Source organism: Mastomys coucha, unplaced genomic scaffold, assembly GCF_008632895.1.
Source record: "Mastomys coucha isolate ucsf_1 unplaced genomic scaffold, UCSF_Mcou_1 pScaffold21, whole genome shotgun sequence".
Lineage (NCBI taxonomy): Eukaryota > Metazoa > Chordata > Mammalia > Rodentia > Muridae > Mastomys > Mastomys coucha.
Genome location: NW_022196904.1, coordinates 19,570,227 through 19,573,146, shown reverse-complemented (window position 1 = coordinate 19,573,146; position 2,920 = coordinate 19,570,227). Strand labels below are relative to the sequence as shown.

The following is a 2,920-nucleotide window of genomic DNA, read 5'->3' as shown; positions in this document are numbered from 1 at the left end:
ACAGCAACCACCGCCACCACAGCCGCCACCACAGCAACCACCGCCACCACCTAGCTATAGCCCTGCTCGAAACCCTCCGGGAGCCAGCAGCTACAACAAAAACAGCGGCATCCCTGGCTCCAGCGCCAGTACCAGCACCCCTACAGTGAGCAGCTACAGCCCTCCACAGGTGAGGCCATGTGTACGTGTTTGTACACGTATGCACTTGCGTAGAGGAGAGGAGGCAGGTCTGAGGTATCACCACATTATGTGACCAGGTCTGCGCTCTTCCCTGCAGCCTGTCCTTTTTTCCCTTGCAGCTGTTCAGCTGTGTCAAACATCAAATATGGCTAGATTATCCCTCTCTCCCACAAAGCTGGAGGTAGCTGCAAGCATTGGCGCCCATCAGCAAGATCATGTCTTTTAGCTCTGTCGCTGGCCTCATTGGGTCTGTAAGAAAGCACTCCTCTGAGTCACTTTTGGCCCATCATGGGAGGCCAGGCTCCAGAGGTAGATAAGGACCCTGTCTCTTAATAGCTCCAGACCCTGTTCCATTTCTTAGGAAGCCAGTGCTTGGGTTCTGGTGAATTGAGGCAGTCTCTTTTATTTCACAGCCATCTGAATACTGTTACATGCCAGGAGTAGCTGGGAACAATTGCCAGGAGACAGATGAGTGCTACTAGATGCCACCTCGCCAGCACATTTCCTAGAGGAGGAGTTTGGCAAGACTTAAGTTCAGACCCTAGCCCCAACAGAACCTGCCTTTGTGGCCTGGGACATTAGCTTGACCCCCCCTGGCCTTGTTTTCACATAAAGGAACATTACTAGGAATCACTTGTGAGGTTGCCGTGCAGTGATGGGTACTGTAGCTTAATGAAGCCTCTGGGACTTGGCAGGCCTAGGCTAGTCACACTAATAGTGGCCTTGGCCCAACATCCTTGCTCAGGTTTTCTTTTTTAAAATTTACTTTATGTATGTGTTGTTTATGTGTGTTTGTATGTGCCCCACCTGTGTGCAGTGCCTGTGGAGGTCAAAAGAGGATATTGGGTTCCTTGAAACTAGAGTTGCAGACAGTTGTGAGTAGCTGTGGTACTGGGAACTGAACCTGAGGCCTCTGGAAAAGCAACCAGTACTTCTTAAATATTTATTTATTTAATGTATGCGAGTACACTGTAGCTGTCTTCAGACACACCAGAAGAGGGCATCGGATCCCATTATAGATGGTTTGAGCCACCATGTGGTTGCTGGGATTTGAACTCAGGACCTCTGGAAGAGCAGTCAGTGCTCTTAACCGCTGAGCCATCTCTCCAGCCCCAGTCTCTGTAAAATAGAGCTAGTGGAGATACCGGGCTTGCTGATGAGATGGAATGGGTTACTGATCTACCCTGTGCATGAGAGGCTCTTGGCAACTTGTCACCGCTGCTTTTCTCAGGATCTCTCACAGTGGCCATTGCCACCATTTCCTGAGTGCCCATCACTTTGTGCATGCAAATTTATTGAACTACCAAGGCACACCAAGAGCATGACAGTGCTGAGATTGTTTGTAGACTGTGAAGCAGGCCTTTGAAATGCCATGTGCGCTGCTGCCCTTAGGTTTTAGAGCACAGGCCTAGGGTCAGCTGCTTCCCAGACCTGGCCTTGTACTTTAGAACAGACTTGCCTCCATCAGGGAACCTGCGTCCATACCAATGTGTGCTGTCTGTCTCATGGAGCATTTGTCTTTTTCTCTACTCAGCCAAGTTACAGCCAGCCGCCCTACAACCAAGGAGGCTACACCCAGGGCTACACAGCCCCACCACCTCCACCTCCACCACCACCTGCCTACAACTATGGGAGCTATGGCCCCTACAATCCTACCCCCTATACACCACCCCCACCCCCCACTGCCCAGACCTACCCTCAGCCGAGCTATAACCAGTATCAGCAGGTGAGTGCAAGATGGGCCTTTTGGTAAGGCTTCTGGGAGCATTCTTGGGCATGCATTCAGACTTGGGTTTCTGCCTATTCCTGAAACATGGGCAGCTGCTTGTCTCAAGCTTTTGGTAAACTGGTCTTTAATGGCCGATGAATAACCACTGTGTAACCCTGACCCCGAGTGCAGCAAACCTACCTAGCTGAGCTAGGCCTCCAACATGGCTGAAGGGTGCCAAGTTCTATTCCAAGTGGGTACTGGGGCTACCACACCTGAAAAGGATAACCAGCAAGCCACAAGGACTGTATTTCCTGCTTTCCCATTTATGTGACACCAAGTCACCCCTTATCTTTCTAAAGCACTTTGGTTTCTGTCAAAGAACCCATGTGTTGAGGGTGGGCCACAAAAGGAGAGAAGGGACAGTCTGGAGTGCAAGAGATAACCTGATATTCTCATTCTCTCCCCAGTACGCCCAGCAATGGAGCCAGTACTATCAGAACCAGAGCCAGTGGCCGCCATACTACGGGAACTACGACTATGGAGGCTACTCAGGCAGCACGCAGGGGGGCACAAGCACACAGTAGCAGGTGCTAGAGCCTTCAGAGGCTCTTGCCGGCTGCTTCTACTAGCACCCTTTTTTCCCCTCTTGAGTCCTGTGGTGCTGGGGACAGAGTTATCCCAGGGCTGCCTCTCTCTAGCCCACTTCTTCCAGAGGGGCTTCTCTCTTCATACAGGCCAGGCATTTTTCTCTCTGGATTCAAACAGGCAACAATGACCTTTTCTTTTATCTTTGCCCCTTCCACTTCCTCCTACCCCTGCCTTTTTAACTGAAGAATCCTCTCCCTTGCTTACCCACTGAGGCCACAGTGACTGGGGAGGATCCTTGCCTGTTGCCCCTTCCTACTCTGCTTTTTAGCCCCTTGGCTTCCCAGACTCTCACGCAGTTGGTTGTAAATTCTTCCAGGAGCTGTTTTACTGTCTACTTTTCAGGATTTAAAAAAAAAAAAATTTCAAAAACTTAAAAAAAAA

The 2,920-nt window shown here is 50.4% G+C and overlaps 1 protein-coding gene across 3 annotated transcripts in view; it reads left to right on the top strand.

Annotated features, from left to right (window-relative positions):
* Hnrnpul1 (heterogeneous nuclear ribonucleoprotein U like 1) overlaps window positions 1–2,920 on the top strand; it is a 35,092-nt gene extending 32,172 nt beyond the window's left edge. For 2 of the 3 annotated variants that reach the window (XM_031385800.1, XM_031385799.1), the window contains exons 14-16: window positions 1–169; window positions 1,715–1,906; window positions 2,359–2,475. In XM_031385800.1, the coding sequence (XP_031241660.1) occupies window positions 1–169; window positions 1,715–1,906; window positions 2,359–2,475 (478 nt within the window). Of the gene's footprint in view, window positions 170–1,714; window positions 1,907–2,358 lie in introns of all 3 variants that reach the window. The other variant, XM_031385798.1, reaches the window with a different exon arrangement.